This window comes from Cariama cristata, unplaced genomic scaffold (genome assembly GCF_000690535.1).
Source record: "Cariama cristata isolate BGI_N322 unplaced genomic scaffold, ASM69053v1 scaffold13308, whole genome shotgun sequence".
In the NCBI taxonomy this organism is placed as follows: domain Eukaryota; kingdom Metazoa; phylum Chordata; class Aves; order Cariamiformes; family Cariamidae; genus Cariama; species Cariama cristata.
In genome coordinates, this window is record NW_009631712.1 from 2,453 (window position 1) to 20,633 (window position 18,181).

At 38.8% G+C, this 18,181-nt stretch overlaps 1 protein-coding gene across 1 annotated transcript in view; it reads right to left on the bottom strand.

Moving 5' to 3' along the window:
- The window catches only part of LOC104166224 (protocadherin Fat 4-like), a gene marked incomplete at both ends in the record, with an annotated part of 19,000 nt that extends 1,774 nt beyond the window's left edge, over positions 1-17,226 (bottom strand). The window contains 8 exons of the mRNA XM_009706084.1: positions 44-76; positions 3,190-3,451; positions 8,144-8,361; positions 9,505-9,620; positions 10,507-10,686; positions 11,802-11,887; positions 15,675-15,982; positions 17,122-17,226. Of these exons, the coding sequence (XP_009704386.1) occupies positions 44-76; positions 3,190-3,451; positions 8,144-8,361; positions 9,505-9,620; positions 10,507-10,686; positions 11,802-11,887; positions 15,675-15,982; positions 17,122-17,226 (1,308 nt within the window). The remainder of the gene's footprint in view (positions 1-43; positions 77-3,189; positions 3,452-8,143; positions 8,362-9,504; positions 9,621-10,506; positions 10,687-11,801; positions 11,888-15,674; positions 15,983-17,121) is intronic.
- Positions 17,227-18,181: the final 955 nt, after the last annotated feature.

Genomic DNA, 18,181 nt, shown 5'->3' on the forward strand with positions numbered 1-18,181 from the left:
GTGGCGAGGCTGTGCTTGCCAGCAAAGGGAAGGTTCTCCCCACCGTACTTGATGTAGGAAATGCAGCCATCGAAGCCTAGGAGAAAAAGCAACAGTCATGTTGGGACCTGAAGACCGAGTATGCACTGTCAACAAAGGCCAAAGACACTCTGAGCATCAATGTCACTCTAAAGGGGAAACCTTTTGAACCAGCAGATGACAAGATCTGTGGTGTGCCTCTTGCCCCCTGAAACGAAAGGGGAAACACAAATACAGAAGCAACAAAATGGAAAACCCAGTGCTACAATGGAGGCAACAGCCTTATTTTGTGATGTTGTTTTAAGTAAGGTGCAGGGTAAATCACGCTGTTAGTTACGCACGTGAAGCCTCCATATTTTCATGACTGAATCTTATGTGTACTGAGCTTATGGTTGCTTCCCCACACTTTTAGCTTGTGTTGTGATTACTGTAAAAATATCTGCAATGTTAACCACATAACGGTGCAATAGCTGAGTAACTTCACTTATTTTGCTACATCTAATCTAGTAGGATTTAATGTCTTTAAAATGAATTTGAACAAATACTCCTTCTAACAACTTCATTCAATTTACTTAAATGTTTTCACTTCCTAATTTTCCCATATTTCTAAAACTTCTTATCATCTACACAGAGAAACCTGTGCACAGCTGGTTTGGCTACGCTAGCAGAAAATACTAGCTTCCATTCCCCTTTGCTTGTGTGCTTTCCTCTTTCCCCTATTCTGAGCTGAAGTTGCCTACCGTGCTTCAGCTAAGCCTCCTGTCTTACCATCTCCTAAAATCATGGCAATACTTTTATGTCTCTGAATATTGAGTGACTTTTTGCCAAACTTCCCACTGCTTGGCTGTAGTGCTACCCTCTCAGTAGTGATGTTGATTTTCAGTGCTGTGAGAGCCCAGGGAGATGGGATTATCCACGGCCTTTGTGCGGTGGTTGTGTGTGAGGTCGCAGGAAAATCCACCTGCCTTTTGCCAGCCTAAGAATTTTCTGTGTTCTCCAGACTTCACCCTTTCTGCAAGGGTTTTAGGATAGTCCAACCTCATGCTGACCTCTACTCGGAGCTGTGACAAAATGGTGTGCAGAGATGTGTTTGTAAGTAATGCTCCCAGTGTCCACATGCGTGGTTGATGTAGGAAACATGGTTATTTCTCCTTAACTTCTAATGGGTTCTCCTTGGGATGCTGTGCGTCATGCCAGGTTTACAGGAGAGTATTATTCAAGACCAAAATTATCAGCCATCATCAATAAAAATAATCAACAAGCAGAAGGAAAGTGCCACTACTCTGTTCTGAAGCATCGCGCTCGAGTGAAACGAACAGGAGCAAATTTTCCATGCATTAGTAGTGGCAGAGAAAGGTTCATTTCTGCAAACATATTGCTGGAATGGAAGAACAGCCACTATGAATGGTAACTTTGTGAATAAGTGTGGAAACCTCTGTAAAAACGGGTAGCACAGAGAAAAAGGTTATGCATATTTACTCTGTCATGAAATAGCAAATGTACTCAAGTTGTATGAGGTGATATTACAGATTTACAATCTTCAAAGTATGTTGCTTTAAAATTTGAACACGCTCTGATGTCAGAAATGAAATATGAGTTGGGTACCAACATCAAATATGTTTCACTGAGAGATGTAAGTCATGTGGTGTAAAGGGACATGAAAGAGCCTTCTAAGTTTTGCAAGCATGCTATTTCTGTATCATTTCCATTCTGAAAGAGATGTGTTGTCTTTCAACATTGCCTATATTTTAATTTTCTCCTGTTCTTACAGTCCCAAACAAAGAGGAAATGGAGTATTTAGGTTCAGGTGGGAGCCCAAGCAAAATGGACGATTACTTTGCCACATGCCTGGTAGTCCCTTGCCACAGTGATGTGATAAACAGCAACCAGGATTTTGTCAGGTCTACCTGGGTTTGAAAACGTTTCTGGATATACCAGCTTCACAACCCTGGAACTGTCACCCATGTGTGTTTCTGTCTGCCTTTAACAGTACTGCAGATATTTTTGACTCTGAGTTCATGGAGAGTTTTATACCTCCCCCTTGTAAATCCTTGGTATGTCGTACACAATGTAATCCAATATTAAAATAAAATAAAATCATATGAATAAAAGATTTTGGATTGTGTATTCCTAATGGAAGCCAGACATTCCTAATTTGTCTGCCACAGCATCAGGGAGTGGTGAGAAGTCAGTATCCTCAGTTTTCTTTGTTCCAGCTTTCCTAAGAGCCTCCGATTTTTCCATGCATACGGTGCTCATAAAACATATATGTAAAAAGGGTAAAGGTTAGCACAGCATCCATATGATTTCATACCACATTTCATGCAAATTCACAATACACAAATGTGAAGTGTGAATTTACTCCACTCAAAGATACTTTATATGGTCACTATTCTTGGAGTCAGGAAGATTTTTCAATACAAAAACTCTGTGACACCTACGCTTACATTATCTGGAGTATCTCACAGTTTGGAGCTAAAAATCACTTCCATCTTTACTTATCACTGGGGGAATGATATCAAATATATGTTATCTACTTCTTTTGCCAGGGTTTAAAACAGCTGCTTTAACTCTTGAGGGAGACTGATTTACTTCTAGAACAGCTAGATGCCGGTCAGAGGGTTGTTCCTTATCGTCCTTGGTTTCTGTTGCTCAGAAATAAATCCTAGTCTTCATTTGACAGCAGGATAAAGCAGGAGGAAGTTGGAGTTTCAGAAAATATTTTAATCATATTAATAACAGGCTAAATCCTGCAGTACTTACCAAACCCCTACAGAGACAAAGTTCTCATTAAGCATTTTTGCCCAAGTAAAAGATTTGCCTTGATTTTCCAGATTCTGAGCCAGTTAAGGTATAGATCCTTTCCTCTCCATTAGTATAACAAAATTATAACAACTGATTTATAGACAAGCAAGCCAACCCACCCCCTGCCTCCAAAAAGCCCTGCAGATGGAGTGCCTGCTTTTGGAAACAACAAGGCTGCAAAGCGTACTAAAGGAACGAAGTCTGCAATCCTTACTCATTCAAACTGCCATTTTTCTGGCAAAGGATGGAAGTATACTAATTACTGATAAAGAATAACAGTACTTTCTGCAACCTTTAAGCAAACAGAGACCCTTTGTTCAAATGTGCTTATGAGCACTATATTAAAAAAAAAATAATAAAAATTACCTGCAACTGTGCTCTTGAAAGGTTGGCTTGATGGGATTCCTCCCAAAGAAATTGTAAGAACATTTAGTCCACCAAAGTCTTGTGTGGCATGGAGGATGTCTCGGCTATGAATCTCGTCGACCGACAGGATAGTAGCAGACCCGTTCTTCTCAATGAGTACCGAATGCCACTGACCATCCGCAGCGTACACTTCTGGGATATTTCTTTCCACTTTCCCAGCAATTCCAGCATCGGATATGTAATGCACTTTTCCGCCTTTTATCTGATCAGAAGAATACAAAATGCATCATTTGAAAATGATATACACATAACCGCTCCTATACACATATAACCAATGTAATGCCTATTCAGTAGAGCTACAGTAACACGTGGCTTCAGTTGTAATAGGAAGCCTGGATGTATTTTTCCCCTAATAATTGTTTGGCACTAAAAATGCATTAATTATTTAGTACTAAAAATTTGGCCGCAATTAACTACATCATTGCATCTGTAGAAAACTTATTTTTTTTTTTGTCATCCACTCATTCCCTGGCTAATCTCATAAGGGAAAAACCTATTGAAAGGCCAGCATTTTAACCAATAAAAGAATAATTCTTCCTCCTTCTTCAATGCAAGTGTAGAAAACGCTTTGCAGAGTAAACAGATGTTGTCCTTGACAAAAAAACTTTTCATTATCACACAGTAGGAATATATACAGCATAGCAGGACTTCAGCAAGATTCCCATTTTATATCTGCTTTTTTCTGCCAATTTGCATTTTGCAGAAAAATTGTTGTATTTTAGAAACCTTTCTGAAGACTTGCAAAGTGTGTTATTTTGTGGGAATTTTCAAATGGTGCTTACTTGAGCAAACTGCTTTTAAACTTGTGAGCCGTTAGGAAAAAAAAGGTACTATTGAATTCCATGAAAAATTTTTTGGCTTTTCCTCTAGGAATGACGCCTCGCAATTCTACTGAATCATGAGATGCAGGATTTCAAACCTCTTATTAGCTCAATATTAAATGATCACAAAATGAGATCAGTGCAAATTCTGCATTTAAGATACAGGAGTTTAAAAAAAAAAACCACACAACATCCAAACCCGCCAGCTTCTCAAATATTGCATAAAAGTCGGGTACGTCAGCGGACCTCCTAAAGACATACAGACTTGTGTACAGCTCATACAGGGTGGCTCTGCCGCTTGTTGCAAGTTCCCTTCCACACCCTGCACGTTTGGTCATACACGTTTTAATAAAACGACTATTTTCCTCCAGTGTTCCTGGCTGCAGCTCGGTCGGTCCGTCATCTGTCACACGAGCGTGCAGAACGTGCACACCCACAGTCCAGGAAAGGTTGAAGCCCCAGGTTTGTTGAAAGCTCTCTAAGCCTCGCATGCTTTGTTCCAGGAAAAATAACGTTCACCTGGGAAGAACTGTGAGGTGACACACCGGCTACAAGAATGCTGCTCTCATTTCCAGAAACTGTTAAATGCTCTGGATTTACTTCTTTAGTGATGCAAGCTGAGGACTTTGTTCATACAGATCAGCTTTAATATGGCTGTAAGACCACGCTCATGTCTTGGCAGCAGCCTGAACTAAATGTATCTAGCACGTATTCCATTTGGATCAAGAAATACAATGGTTAATACGTACATGCGCTTCATTTATAAATGCAATAATTTGGACTGTTTTAAAATGTATTGTTTGAGGGACTCTTTGATAAAGCTGCCCCTCAGAGATACAATGCTTTTGTCGCTGTCAAAGACAGGTTGTGCACATCTAAAGTATCATGCAGCCCAAAGAAAATCCCACATTTGGAAATGCAGTCACACAGACTATTATAATATATGAAATGCCATTTGCCACAATCAAAAGCATTTATAAAAAGATTAACTGGGCCAAATATATACATATGTCTATAACCTGTAATTGATTTGCTAGTCTTATTTTGTCTTTTAGGCTCCATGAAAATACTGCCTTGTATTTTGGTCTTTATGTAAACGAAAAGAAATATACCATATCAGACAATATCCTCTAAGCTTACGGGAAGACTAAGCACAGAATTGTTACTTTTAATTCCACATTAGAGAAGAATCGTAGAATTATTTACCTGCCAGCAACTGATATTTTCCATACTTTTAGAGACTTTTTAGCTCTATTTCTTTTTCTTTAAAATTGCATGTGACTAATGATAACAGACTCATAAATAATATACTAGTGGCATTTGTAAAACAAAATTTCCAGAGACAAGACTGGTCCATGACTTCTTCAACCAGGAAAAAATAAGGAATGTTCTTCTCAGTTCCTTGAAGCACAACATATTTCTAAATTTGAAACAAATGCTGATGCTGACAATACTGAGTAACACCCATTTCTGGGTTTTATTTAAATGGCAGAGCAACTGACAAGTAGACTATAATGAAAATAATGAACCACTAAAGCAAACATATTCCTAACTACATGGTTGATTCAACTTTACTAATGTTCTGAGTCTCCTTTACTGAACAAATTGCTTCTTATTTGTCTTAAATCTGAGCACTAGTCTTTACAGATTTATAGCCCACTGGATGAGATATCATTTAAATGAGCTATGTTCTGATTTATTTCTGCAACTTGATATGTGCATAGAATCATAGAATGGTTTGGGTTGGAAGGGATCTTTAAAGATACCTAGTTCCAACCCCCCTGCCATGGGGGACACCTTCCACCAGACCAGGTTGCTCAAAGCCCCATCCAACCTGGCCTTGAACACTTCCAGGGATGGGGCATCCACAGCTTCTCGGGGCAACCTAGGCCAGTGCCTCACCACCCTAACATATGTATATATTAGCTCACATAGGTAACGTGTAATCCACATTCTCTACCTGTACAATTCATAGCTCTTAGAGCTACAGTTATGCTAACTTAATCTGATTTCAGATGAGATTTTTCAGCTAAAACAAGGCAAGCAATTTCACCTTTAACCTGCTGTATTTATCCCATTACTTCTAATTGAATTAGTTGCAACGTTATTATTTGTAGGAAAATAATCTGTGACAAAGAGCTTTAGTAATAAGGAATCTCTTCCTTTTTGTGGGTTTTTGGGGGTGCATTTTCCATTTGAATTTGACCATTGTTTATTTTAATCTGTTAGGTTTCGCACCTTTCCTGGATTAAGGATCCTGTTATATCATAAAGACCTCTCTTGGGTTCTTTGGGGGGAGTTTACATCATTTAATGAATCAGATGCTCATAGTCTCAGTGGGTCTGATTTATTACCATTTGTCTAATTTTACCCCAATTCCAGCCACATCAAAACCAGTTAACAATAACAGGAAAAATATGGAGGCATGGAAGTAGCCCCAGGACTCATAGCTTTTCCCTAGCACAGTTTAATATGAAAAAACACACAGCAGGTTTTCTCTGAATGCTTACACTTTGGGTAACAACATTAAAAGACTCAAAAGTCAAGTTATAAAATTGTCTATTCTGAAGACTGACAAGAGAGTTGTAAACAGAAGTCCCTAAAGCTCATCTTCTGCACCAGGAGTGGATCGAGATGCCAGGGAGACCTACACGTGGGTTGGCTTCACTGACATCTTGGGCCACCGCCAAGGGAAGTGCTCATCGTGATACCCACTCTGGTATGGTACGCGGTATGATCAGAGGCGCAGAAGCCATACTGTACTAACTACAGTTAAATTACTACAGTTTTATTAACCAGCATCATCTGGAACTTTTCGGCAATAATTGGTACAGTGATGTTACCTCTCCTTCCTCAAACTGCTGCATCTGTTACCAGGCAAACCTCTGCTCTTTGCCCTTGCACAGCTGGGTCTGGGACTTGACACCCTCTGCTTGCTTGTATAACTTCACCAATATTAACAATAACAAGAGTGTTTGCATAAACACACCACTAGTGCTTTCAGCCAGGAAAGGCAACTCTTTTTCTTTTTTTTAATAATACTTGTAGAGCTGAGCTAGCAAATTCTACTAGGGAGAAAAAGGTAGTATTTGTTTTTTTCTCTCCAGAACTGAAAATAATGAGATCTTATCTTCTAATATGACCGAGGCAGAAACTTCCTACCAAATGATGTGGTAAAAGCATACGCAGGGAAGTAATGCAGACTTGCTTCTTAAGTACAGCCAGTGTGTCAGGAAAGCTCTGTACCTCTGATCGGGCAGGTGGAGAATATCCATGGGGGTGAAGCTTAGAAAGTGTGAATTTCTGTACGAGTTTCTTTAAAAGTCAGGGAAAAAACTTGGAAAGCCTTACAGCAGTCAAGGAAACTTGGAGCTTACACCAACCCAATAAAGGGGCTTGCCAACATCACTGCTGTACTCATTTAGAGTTATGAGTAAATGGACTGAGTCATAGCCAGGAACTGAACCATCGCTTTCTCTTGAGAAAGGTAACTTCTGCAGCAATAAACTCTTTGGGAACAAAACAAAACTGTGTGGCATTTTAAGCATTAATTCAGCTATGTATCTCAAAATAATTTGATATTGACATTGGTCTATGGGTAACCTCATGAATTCAAGTTATCCCTCACTTCCTAGTTTGAGAAGCATAAGCTACACTAGTAGGAATTAATGAAAACTTTTTGGCAATTGTTTGTCACCTTAAGGAGGGTCTGGGTTTGAGGCCCAAAAAAATCAGAAGATAAAAGGCCAATAATGAAACGATTTGTTCTGTAGAGTATAACTTAATGATGATAACAAATATGGCAATGAGTACTGTTCTTGCTGCCTTAAAACAGTCACTATTTGGAATCTAGACAGAACTGATTAGATACAAAACCATCAAGATCTTCTGATACCTTGGCAAATAGCAAGGGAATTGTTGAGAAGATGAATGATACTGGAGCAGTGCCTAGCCTCAGTTAAAGACCTACTATTTTATAAAGGAAACAGCAAGAGTAATGGAAAAATGTGATTTTGATCACTATGCACAAGGCAGTCCAATCAAATCAAACTCAGCATTAGCTGTAATCTTACCTTCACGGTAGTGAAGTTGCTGCTTTCCTGGACGTGAACTAAAACGCCGTTCTCGCTTCTTGTCCTGAACTTCACTTCCAAGCGAACCACATTCGGGGGTCCCAGGACAGTGCCTCGAGTGCTGTGTCTCATCATGTATTCTCGCTTCTTGTTTGGGCTCATGTGGTAGTCAAGTCGTCCTTTGCCTTCCAGCGATAAGGCAGTGTCGGCAGTAATATCTGGGACAAGGACGAGGAAGTACTGAGTACATAGCTCGTTACAGCTACAGCGATCATCTGCCTAATAACGACCATTTTCGTACAGAACAGAGATCAAGTTCAGAGCAGGTCAGGGGGGAGAGCAGGAGTGAATGGCAATTTCAGCCCCTCTGTTCTTTGGCTTCAGCCAGAATGTGTGTTTGAGAGTGGGAGTGTGCTAGTAATTTACTGCTGCTATCAGTCAATAGTAAATTAAAAGTCGCTAGGGAACAAGTGAGGGAGTAGGGAAAAAAATTTGGCGCTCAGAACTGTAATTCCTTCCCAGGGATGTTACTGTTTCCATTACTGCAAGCAGGGTTTCATGATATATTGAACTCTAAGCTCTTCAGGGCAGAGATAATGACTTTCTATTTGTTATGGCATAAAAAAAAGAATAAAAAATGGCAGAGCACTGACTACCAAATGCTGTTAAAATTATGGCTAAATTCTTTTGTAAACCGGTGCAATAAAAGCATATAAATCAGCTAAACAATAATGGGACATGTAAGGAAACAAAGCCGAGTCATTACGCTACAACTACATGGAAATAAATCACTTCGCTCTCCTAGACAATGCTGTATTGATTTACAGAGCTATCCATATGCAAGTTAATAACCCCAGAGTGTAAATCGCTTGTTTTCATTTACATTGACCGTATTTTCTTGCATATAATCTGTCGGTCATTTGATAAAAAGGCCTACAGTTTGGAGAAGCCATAAGCACATGCACACAATGTTTACGTAAAGGGAAGGGTTTTCCATAACCCTCTTACCTCCCCATAGCAGACAAATCCCTCCTAAGGGATAGCTTTATTTTAGTTAGTGATTATACATTATTGGGAAGCTTTAGTTTTAAACGAGTGCGAGTTACCTGAAACATGATATACAGACAGAAAACATAATATATGTAACTTGTTGCTATCTTTAGGTCATAAAAGGACAATAGTCCATTGTCGACTTTTCCTTAAAAATTATTTAAGAGGCAAGCATGCTGCTTGTTTTCATTATTTTATAAAATTCATTACCCCATGTCCCTGAGAATAAACTCTTAATGGCATTTGGTTAAACCATACTTAGGTGTACATTAAAGAAAAAGACAGTAAAACCCCCTCCATACATTTCTCACAGTGCTTTCCCGTCAGTCCATCTTTGCAGTGACACTGCTGCCAGGACCAGTGATCAACACAGGTGCCACCATGTTGGCAGGGGCTGGTCGTGCAAGCACCTTCTAGTCTGGGACATCTGAAACAAATCAGAAAAGCAGATGCTGAAGAATGCACGCACAAATGAGCGGAGCAAACATGCTGGGAAGCGTCCTGTGTTTGAATGATACTCCCTTTCTTCACCCCCGGAGACGCAAAAATGTAGAGGTTCTTCTCCATAGACAGCTCATGTTTCTAAACAGATTCCAATTTTGAGTGTCAAGTTATGACAGTCTTACGGAAGAGAAAGGAATTCAGAGACAGTGAAACTCCTACTATCTGTTACGCAAAAGAAGAAGAAACTCTTTTAGGTGCTTTTTACGCTGCAGTCCTCCAGAGACTTCATATCACAATGAACAGCGCAAACTTGGGGGTTGAAAGAGGACGAGTTGGGTACAAAATTTGGATGAAAGACCGATATTATTGCTACAGTTGTGACTTCAAATACTGAGATGGAAAAAACAATAGAAACAGATAGTTCATCATTTCTGAAAGACCACTCGGAGGATATGAGGGAAATTCAGGGATACTTGAGAGGCAAAGTGATAGAACAGACATTGTGGATTAAAAAGAAATAAGAGGCAGCAGAGGGTTAGCAAACTGTATGAGTACAGTCAAACCCAGGTGGAACTGATAAAGAAATCCAATAACAGGGCTACTCTATTTCAGCCTGCAAAGCAACATTAATAATAATTGGCAATAGAAATACAATGATGTTGCTTTTTTGAAGCCTCGGTAATCTTTTGTGAACCTTTCATCCAAATTCACTTTCTTCCTCCATTTTTCACACTTTACAATAAATTCTACAGTCATTTTTTTTTTACAAGAAATATCTGATGGTGTCTGAAAGGAATAGTGTCTGACTTTCATGATAGCTTCCTTTATTGTAAATGCGGTGCATTCGATACCATATATAGCAGACGTACCGATCTAAGATTCCTTGAGCTGCTAAAGCCTGGCTGGGCTCCAGGGGACGTCCGTTGACTGCAAACTCCATTATACAGCCTACAAAATCATGGCTTTCCACCTGTCCTCTCCTTTGAAGGATGGGCTCTACAGACCTGATGCCACCAACAGTAACTCGATTTGGCTGTACATCAAGAGTCCTATAAAACAGTCAGAAAAATAATTTATCAGTATCAGACATTAAGACAGCAATGACAACACAGGAACTGTAACCATCAGCTATGGTCTGCGGCTAAAATTCCTCTTCTGAAATTCATATTTTGCATTTAGGAGGAGAGACAGAGAGATCAGTAGCGCTTGAACTAACAGTTACAATGGGTATGAGTCTAAATTCACACTCAGTTATTGCACGTCAAAATTTCTATTCAGTTGACTGAGCAGCATGCTTGAAATCATAATGAATAACAATTTTTACTCAATTATCGTTTAAATTGTAGATGATATTTAAATAGCTAGAAGATGGATTCATTATTTTACAAAGATGTAACACCTTTGCTAGTGGGGAAACCACATGTGACAGGAAATATGATTGTGGTCAGTGTAAGAAATTAGCCAAAATGATTGGGATTAAAGTTACTGTTATCTCCAAAGAGGATCTAAAGATGCAACAGAAAGGCTTCTGATTTAGTTATGGTAAACATGAGAAATAAGGTTTGTTCTCTGTACTGGCCAATGTTTAAGAAATGAAAACTATAGAAGATGACATCTGGAAATTATTGAAAACCATGTCAAAGTAATTACATATTTTTTTTTTTTTTAAAGAAAACAGTAATCAGGTGATGTCATTTCTTACACTTTTATAAAAAAATGAGAGGTGCAGTTAAACAAAGAAATAAATACAAGACCCCAAATCATTAGGGAATAAGTCTTATCCCTGTTTACACCCCAGTGCAGACTACCCATGGCCATACATCTCTCGTGTGCCACCAGAGCCTGGGGACAGAGATGGAGTCGAGAATTGGGGATTCCTGAATAAACTCCTTGTCATGAATAAACTCCATGCAGAAATGCAGCCTGAGTTAGCAAGTAGCAGTACGTGTAGAAAATTTAATTTGCTTCTGCAGAGATGGGAGAAAATGACACTTGGGAGCCTTGTCTTTGCATGCCTCTGAGCGAGTGCAGCTGAGGTATCCATCCCTTGTGCGAGGCTTGGCTAAGGGCATGTAATCATCACTCCAAATTTCTCTGGCTTTAGAAGGTGATTTCTTTTTCATTTTGCTCCAAAGAAACCCCCACAAAATGAGGAATTATTTACCAGTCAGTAGAAACAGCAACATTGCTAACAGTGCAGTAGCCTGGCTCCTGATCCTCAGAGCAAGAATCCACTGTCAGTGATGCTGCCTGCAAAAGCCACACACAAATACGCTAAACATTACAAGGTTGTAGTCCCCAACCACATTAAATATTTATGATTATATGTACTATATCATAGAGTTGGCTAGAACAGAGCACTTGTATATTACTATGTCACTTGGGATCACAGGTTGCTTCAGAGCCACTGATCAACTACATTCTGCATCGACATAGTGAATACCAAGATGTAGATACTAACAGAGAGTGAGCTCATTGACTGCTTCATACAGAGAATGAGTTAAACACAAAGTTTTCAGATTCGGGTAGGGTTTCTTTCATGTTTGTTTGCTTTACTCCTTGAAACTGCAGTTATGTTGGCTCGTACTGTATCCTACTCTTGATCTGAACAGAGAGCAGCTCCCTCCAAACACAAAGGGCATTCCTTCAGGGGCTTGACCATGACATTAAACATATTGCTTGAACTTGATAAAAAGCACGTTACAAATGCTGGGATTACAAATGCTGAGATTACTAGTTAAAAATAATAACAAATCACTCAATAATAGTCAAAGAGTAACCAAGTGGACCTGATTAGGCTGGTATGTCATGAGGGATGTTTGCCACACATTGATAATGGTGAAACATGTGGATATCTACAGTGGGACCAAGCTGATGTTCAGAGAAGTACCAGGCATCACCAGCACTTAAAGCAGTCTTCCTCTTTATTATTATCTCTAAGCCATCGAGGCCCAGACAACCGAGTTGCCTCATTACCCATCTCAGTCATTTACACTGAAGCGAATCACGGCACTTTTATTTGAAATCTCTAAAAGTCTAACCAAAGCTTTCACTAAAATCATGAAATAATTCCTGTTGATTTAAAATGGAGTTTTTATTTTACTTCTTATTTAGCAAAGAACTTTCCCAACAGCGATTTATTAATAACAGATGCATTGAAAAAGAAAAAAACCGCCCTGAAGGTTAGTTATTCCTTAAAACAAATTTTCAGAAAAATAAACATAATCTTCTCCAAATTGTACATATCAGCTTTTCATGTTTCAACTAGATGTGTGGCACAGTTTTACAGCAAATTTAAATCAAATGTCACTTTTAAAAATGCCTTGGTTTATATTTTGATTTAGGTTACTCTACAGGAGCTGAGCAAACAGCAATAGCTATCAGTACGTCATTACTCTGCAATGGCTTTTTTTCCTGCCTGCAACTAAGTTCACTAACAACGTCCTGTTGAAATCTCCATAGATTGTCCATGCTATTTCCAAATACATGCTGTGAGTTGACTCATTGTATTGACCAAATAAATTCATAGCTCTTAGCCCTAAATCATGCCCTACAGTATGCCTAAATTGTTCAATTTGCTAATTTTAAAGAAAGCTTATCTTTAATTTCTTTCCATACATAATAAGCAAACTGCTTCTCCCAAGAAATGTCAGTGTGCGGTTCCAAAGCAGATTATAGCCCTGTATAAATGAAACAATTCATAGAAAGAATAATAAGCTGGCTGGCCTGTATGCCATCACATGCATACATATTTTCCTTCAGCATATCAACAACAAAAAATGAAATGAATTTTTTGTTCTTAGCTCAATCAGCCTAATCTCCCCAACTTACATTGCTATGCGCTGTGAAAGCCAAGCTACAACCCCAGCTGAAGGGCTGGATATTTGAGAATATATTTTACTTGGACCAGAGTTCATACAATTTATTTTCTAATGTTAGTCAAATGTTCCTGCTTGTTACTTTAGCATTACTCTACGGTTACCTTGCCGCATTGCGAGACTTTCTATCCTGTCACTCTGCAATAGCTCAGGACTGACAACTTAATGATTTTACCAGTTTCCGATAAAATCCCACTGTGCTGTAGGAAATGACAGATTTGGAATCCTGAAGGGGGGCTATTTTATACAGTTTTGGACACCTGGGAGACATTTCTCCTGGAGCAGAAATATCCAAGACAAAGGCGATTCTTTCACATACTGTGTTTGTAAACAGCTGACGTTACTGAGAAGGTTTAAATGTTAAAAAAAAAAGCAAAACCAAAAACATACAAAGGTATATGTTGTCTTAAATGTTTGCTTTCAGCCTGAAGCATTCATAACTGAAATTTTCTGTGAATAGTCATTTTTATGTTATCTCTTCTTCTATGTTTTAGCCTTCTGGCATATCTACCAAGTAAAACATTTTCCTGTGCTATTTTTTTTCTCAAGTGTATTTCATTTATTTGTTGTAATATTTAATGTGTGCTCCTATGCTTAGCCATTTAAATCTTATTGATAGAAATATCACACTAATTTAGTTGCTAAAATGGGAACATGGTGCCTTTCAAGATCTGGAAGCTGCAATGCAAATTATTAAGTATCTGATATTAAGGCATGTTAAAACAGTCATTACTCAACATCACAATTATGCTTCATCTTATTTGCATATGTAACTCCTACAAACACACACAAATTGGATTTGCAAGTCCAGCTGAAGACTAAACCATCCCCGCTTCAACAAATGGAGAAATCAGGTCTCGCACTACACAACTGAAATGCAGTTTCAGGCTCAAGACTCTCTAAGAGAGAAGAAAAAAGCACCATTTAGGAAGGTCAGAAGACAACCCTGGTCCTACAAAGAACCCTAAGGTAATACATCCCTCTGCTGCTCTCTGGACATCTCACCCCAGACTTGAAGCTCTTCAGCAGGGTGCTCTGAACAGAGCAGCTTAAAAATATAAAAGTGCCGTATCTCAGCAGCACTGCCTTCTGCAGAAGTTCGTGATGGGCAATCTCTACAAGGACTCAGGGGGAGTCACACTGGGTAGAACAGTTTATTCTTTTATTCCCTACATTACTTCTGGCTTGAAATATATAAAACGAAATGTAGAGCCCCAATCATATATTATTCTTATACGACTTTAATTTCAGACGTGGGAAGAATACGGGATTCTGCGGATGCTGGCCACTTCTGCCTGAGAAGGGAGCTGTTGGGCAATAGTTACTGATTATGGATGGCAAATAGATTTGGTTTCATTTCTAACTCAAACACTGTGGAGTCAAAAAGCTTGGCTTGAAGTCAAAGAGCATTTGGTTTATGTTCTGCTTTGGAAATATTATTAAAAAATGAGAGAAGAGGGATAGAAAGCATTTACTGGAAAAAAAAAACAAAGGCAAGAGTCGGGTCAAAGTACCAGGCATATGGCAATCAGTTGTCCCGATCCAGTTCTTGGCAAAATTCCTCCCCTCAGATGGTTTCTGGGGGACAAAAAGAGAAGTAACTTCCTTCCTTCCTCCCCAAAACCCCTCTCAATGTAGCACCTTTGAAGTTTTTACATGTATGCCACAGAAGAAAAACAGGCTTCCAGGCTGATGAAATTGGTAAAATCTCTGAACTACCTGAAAGAGGTCAGAGATGCCTGGAATTCTAAGTTTGTCTGCTTCTATTTCCAAATGTTGAGAAAAATTATTTTGAGGCTTTTTGTAGTTACTACGGTTAATTAGCCTTCCCTGGTAATCATCCCTGTAATCTGCATCTGTTAATTAGCCTCATGTGTAGTAATCTATTTCATTAATTATTCTTGGTTCTCATTTTTCACATTTAGAGTACACAGCATTGCACATGTTTTTTTAATTATTCTTTATCATTATCGTACTAAACAAACCATTATAGGTCTTTGAGTCAGTTGGAGCAAGACAGAAACGAGGGAGGTTTTTTCCAAAGTTGGAGGTTCTGCTAGCAAACGCAACGTTACTAATTTTATGTTCCTCTGAGTTCATGTGGAAGCCAAAGTGACTTGGCTGAACTTGTCTTAAATTCTCATTTTAGCATTTCTTACCATTCCAGCCCTCCGGGCAATAACTGTGTGAAATTGTCCATCAGACACCTTCTTAGTTGTGGTAAGCTTGTACGTGCCACTGCCAAGATTGTAGGAGAATCTCAGCCTCTCTTCCACTATTTCCAGGGCCAGAAATTCTGCCCGCTCTCCAGTTTGGTTATCATAGTTATACAACATTAAGGCATTACTTTTTATAGTGGCAAACTTTATATAGATGTAGTTATTGTTTGGATCCATACTGGGAAACTCCATATATGACAGCTCTTCAAATCCATAACTGTTCAGTTCACAATGATTCCCAAAAACACCTGCAAAATGAAAAGTAAAATCTGATATCAGATAGATTTTCCTCGCTGTTCATTCTCCCAGAAACAGAGTATTGATGTGCTCTGGACATGGCTATGATACACAGGCTCTTTAAGAAACCTCTAATGTATTATTAAAAATATGCAACTTGAACAGAAGAATCCTATTACCCACAAATGGGTGCTGAAGTGTATACATTTAGACTTAAAAACTGAGTTACAAATGACAGCTACATCTATTGAAAAACAACGCACATTTCATTGAGCTCTACGGTTTCTTTAGAAAACAAAAGAAAAGCAAGCTTGACAGGTATGTCAGATATGGTTGTTAATTATCGTCAGGCATTTGTTAATCCAGTTATGGAAATAAATTTGCAACTTGAGCTTATTTTTCTCTTTATAGCTGTTATCCGAACTGTTTCTTAATCAGTGGTTCATTTTTTATACTTACGATAAAAGCATATATGTGATTAAAACATTATGCCCTCTTGTGTTTTTATTGAATATTTTGGGGTATTCTACATATTTCTTTTCAGATCTCTGTCACAAAATTTCCCTTTTTTTTTTTTTCTGCAGCGAGAGAAAAAACTTACTTAACTTATGAATATCAGTTCCATTTACAATGGTCTATGACTATATAGGAAATCAATAAACTCTGAGGAAACGTAAAACAAAGAAAATAAAAGAGAATAAAGAAGTTACTCCACATGTTAGTAGAAAACTATTCAGAAGTAGTTATAAATGTGCATCGAGAACAATACTTTTGTGTGAGCGTTTTTAGCAGCCTTAAAACATTGTAGATGATTTCTCAGGTTTATCTGTTTTTTTGATTAATCTGTTGCATTACTTTCATGCTTTTCTATATGAACAATGACAATTCTAGATTAATCTACATTTAGAACCAATCTTGTTGCAATTGCCACGTGCTTCCATCTCCTGCCGTGCTAGCAGAATATCGGCTTCTCTCTCTGGCAGCTGGGGAAAAATGGAGAAGTCAGGGCCAGGAGATGACCAACATCTGCCCACAGACCAGGATCCATATACACACCCATTGGTTTTATGCAGGTAAAAATAAACAGCGATTCAAGAAATATTAATAGGGAAAGGGAAGATCGGGCAGAGAGGGGGAGAAGCGTACTCACCGAAGGGGCAGTGGCAGTAATACCCCTCCACCCCGCTTTGGCAGGATCCACCATTGAAACAGGGGTTGCACTCACAGTAATTGACAGTGGAGTCGCACGTTTTCCCTGCAATTAGGGAATAAAAGCAATTTCCAGGTCAGAGTATTCAGGTCAACAGGAAAGTTAGGCTGGTATTTAGGTAACAAGCTTACAAACCAATGCTGAATGCACAGCCAGGAGAGAGGGTGGCAGGGAACGGTTGCGGCTCTGGGATGAAGAGAAGAAACACAGACACGATGCTGGGCTGCTCCCAGCCCGGACACAGGCATAATACACAGCCCAGAGAAATTAACTTCACTTTTCAAGCATCTCATTGTAATTAGTTCATACGGGTATTGGTGGTTTGTTTTTTTTTTTTTTTAATTATTTTTTTTTTTAATTAACTGGTGCCTGTAAAAGAGAGATCATGAAATGAAAGGAGATGCTGACCTAAAAATTAAACAAAAACATTTTTTTTTTCCCCTCCTATGAAATGCAATGTATTCATTAGTGCAAAAGAGATACAGACAGCTCTTGCTGGACCCTGTATGAACACAGCATGCTAAACACAGGCTGCTATTGTACATTATACGATTTTTCTTATTTTTCCTCATCAGTTACAACCTCCTTCCTGACTTGGAGGGACCACAGTCCTCTGGAGCTAAAACAAATTACCCTGGACACAGTCCTTTTCTAAGCAGACGTTGTCACACGTGGTAAATGTTATTCACCAGCGAATAAACTGAAATCACATAATTCATTTCAACAAGGAAGGGAACCAAGGGGAAAAGCGAAGATTTTAACAGATGCAAAATACTGACAAGGGGATTCTTTGTATAAAACTATAATTTTCTTTGTATGGAAACATTAATTACAAAAGTATTGGTCTTCACTTCTAAGTTTTTCATTGCTCAGCTTTTATCAGTTTAGCAAGACTTCTACTATGTATCACCTGTCTTCCCTCCGCCAGCAGTGCCAGCCTTTGCTGCCTGCTCAGCAAAATCTTGAAAGTATTGTCATGTTTGTCCCTCATGTTTCTCTG